Below are 2464 nucleotides of genomic sequence, written 5' to 3' on the forward strand. Positions count from 1 at the left end.
GCGGTCAATGCACACAAATTGTGCCGTGGGAACAATTTTACGACGACGTCACGGCGCTGTATATCACACTGCAGCACCCTGTTTGCCGCCGTGCGTGTTCCCAACGTCTGCAAGTGCTGGAAGAAAAGTATAATCTCTACAAGCTCTGCAACAATGAGATTGAGAATTTGGATCGCTATCGCCGCGGTGGTGGCGTTTTCGCCAACAGCACGAAGGTTGACAATGGTGTCTATCTCTCTTCAATCATGAATCCGCAATGGTTAGTCGAATACATTCAGGAGGTGCTGGAGTTGGAGGGGGGTGAAGTGGTGTATCTCGCTGGTGATACCAAAGAGCCTCAGACGCTAGAGTCCTTATGTGAACAACTGGACCTCGCAGATCCCTCCCAGATGAGTGTCGATGGACTTGGCCTCTCGCCACCAAGCGAAAAGCGTTTGTATCGCTACGATGTGCTTGACCCGGAGTTGAACCGCGCTGGCCGCAATACTGCAGAACTTCTGCGTCTTTTCCTCACGCCAGATACGTTGAACAAGGGACGATACTTTGCGGAAGCCGTGCGACCCATTATGGCAATTAATAGCTCACGGCAGCGAAGCATTCAAGCTACTGAGAGCATCATTGAAATCTGCGGTCTTTCCCCGGATGACTGGGAAAAGATGGCGAACTGGATCCACGATAACGGGCTGGACGAGCAGCAAAACAATCAATGGCTCATTGCGTTGCCTCGGCGACAGATACGGAAGGAGACGACGCGTGAATCACTCGAACATTACCAGCAGCATCTTGAGAATCTTTTTCTGCCGCTCTTTATGGCGACTTTGGCACCAGAGGATCCAAAAAACACGCAGGTGGCATCTTTCTTGTCTCGTATTGGTGGGTTTGTGATTGTGTCGGATGAGGAAGAGCGTGAAAGTGAGTTTCAGAGGAAAGCGAGGCGGCCAGCGGAGGTTTCCTGGTCAGAGAATGTCTGTGATCTCTACTTTGCGTACCACATCTGGGTGAATCTCTGTTCCCTGAACGCGTTTCGTCGTCGCAAAGGACTTGGCACACTGCAGTTACGTGCCATTGCCGGTGGACGTAGTAGTCAGATGGATGTTCTTGTTTACTCCTACCTTCTGTGTGATAGTGTGGCAAACGGTGTTATTCTTGATCACCAGCCTGTGCTGCAGTATCTCTACGGTATCCAGCGTATCGGCATGGTGATGTCGCCTTTAAGCAACAACGGTCTGGGTCTTCCATACATGCAAAACCCATTTCATATTTTTTTTCGCCGTGGTCTGAACGTGTCACTTGCCACTGATCGACCGTTGCTATTTCATCTTTCTAAAGAACCACTTATTGAGGAATATGGTACGGCGAGTCGATTGTATCAGCTTTCCGGTATTGATATTTGTGAGATTGCGCTTAACTCCGTGATGATATCGTCCTTTCCATATGGCACAAAGGCGGCGTGGCTGGGCGAAGCCTTATTGACGGAAGGACCTAAAGGAAATATCTTTGAGTACAGCAAAGTGCCGACCGCACGCCTGGAGTTGCGGCAGGACATGTGGCAGACGGAACTGAATATCATTACCGAGGCGGCAAAGCAAAATTCACGTGTCGATGATACCACCACTGTGGCGTCACAGATGCCTGTTGCTGCCGTTATTACTGCTGCGAACTGTTCTACCTCTACTGGAGAATACTCTGCGACGAGTTCTGTGACTACTACCGCAATTGTGCAGTCAAATCATGTACTATCAAGTCAGGTGCCTTTTGTCGTGTTGGACCCGAGAATTGAGTATCCGCGGGTGGTGTTTGTTGGACCGCCGGAGCGCGATCCTTCTCACACGGTGGCGACACAATTACTGCACCGCGCATTGGAACTGCGTGCTCAGTACGTTGGCCTGAACCGTCTCGGGGAGGTCCTGGACGGGAAGGATATGTTGAACCCACACGAAATTGAGAATGCGTTCCGCCGTGACGAAGCGTTTGATGAGAACGAATGGATGTTTAAGACGGTCGAGGGGGTTCTTGTGCCACACGAGGTGCACCAAATCCCGCGACTTCCAAAAGATATGTTTCATTACGATGACTTCCGTGTGCATGTACAGGAGCTTCGGCTCATTTTGGAGAACATTCATGTGCGTAACTTCACGACACGGCGCTTAAACCTGCTTGAACACAAATTCATGCTGCACCTCGCGGTAAACCGCAGTCTTGAAGCAGGGACAACGGCAAAAAAAGCTTCACAGAACCGTGACTTTTACCAGGCGACAAAGGTGGACAATAACATCCATGTGGAGACGTGCATGACGGCGCGGCATCTGTTAAACTTCATTGTATCAAAGGCAAACAACAATGGCGATGACATTGTGTCCCATCAGGAGGGGAGGGAGCCGCAGACACTGCGGCAACTTTTGCAGGAGTTGCAGATCTCTCCAAACACACTCACCGTGGATGACCTCAACGTGCAGGTGGACAC

General features: G+C 50.6%; 1 protein-coding gene across 1 annotated transcript, besides 1 other annotated feature; it reads left to right on the forward strand.

The window, feature by feature from the left end:
• Positions 1-2464, forward strand: Tc00.1047053508129.9 (adenosine monophosphate deaminase, putative; the record flags this gene model as incomplete). Its single annotated transcript, XM_797627.1, has 1 exon — positions 1-2464. A coding segment is annotated over one exon (2464 nt), but the record flags the coding sequence as incomplete, so codon positions are not given.
• Positions 1-2464: a sequence feature (heterozygous, Esmeraldo-like haplotype).

Source organism: Trypanosoma cruzi, genomic scaffold (assembly GCF_000209065.1).
Source record: "Trypanosoma cruzi strain CL Brener 1047053516675 genomic scaffold, whole genome shotgun sequence".
NCBI lineage: Eukaryota > Euglenozoa > Kinetoplastea > Trypanosomatida > Trypanosomatidae > Trypanosoma > Trypanosoma cruzi.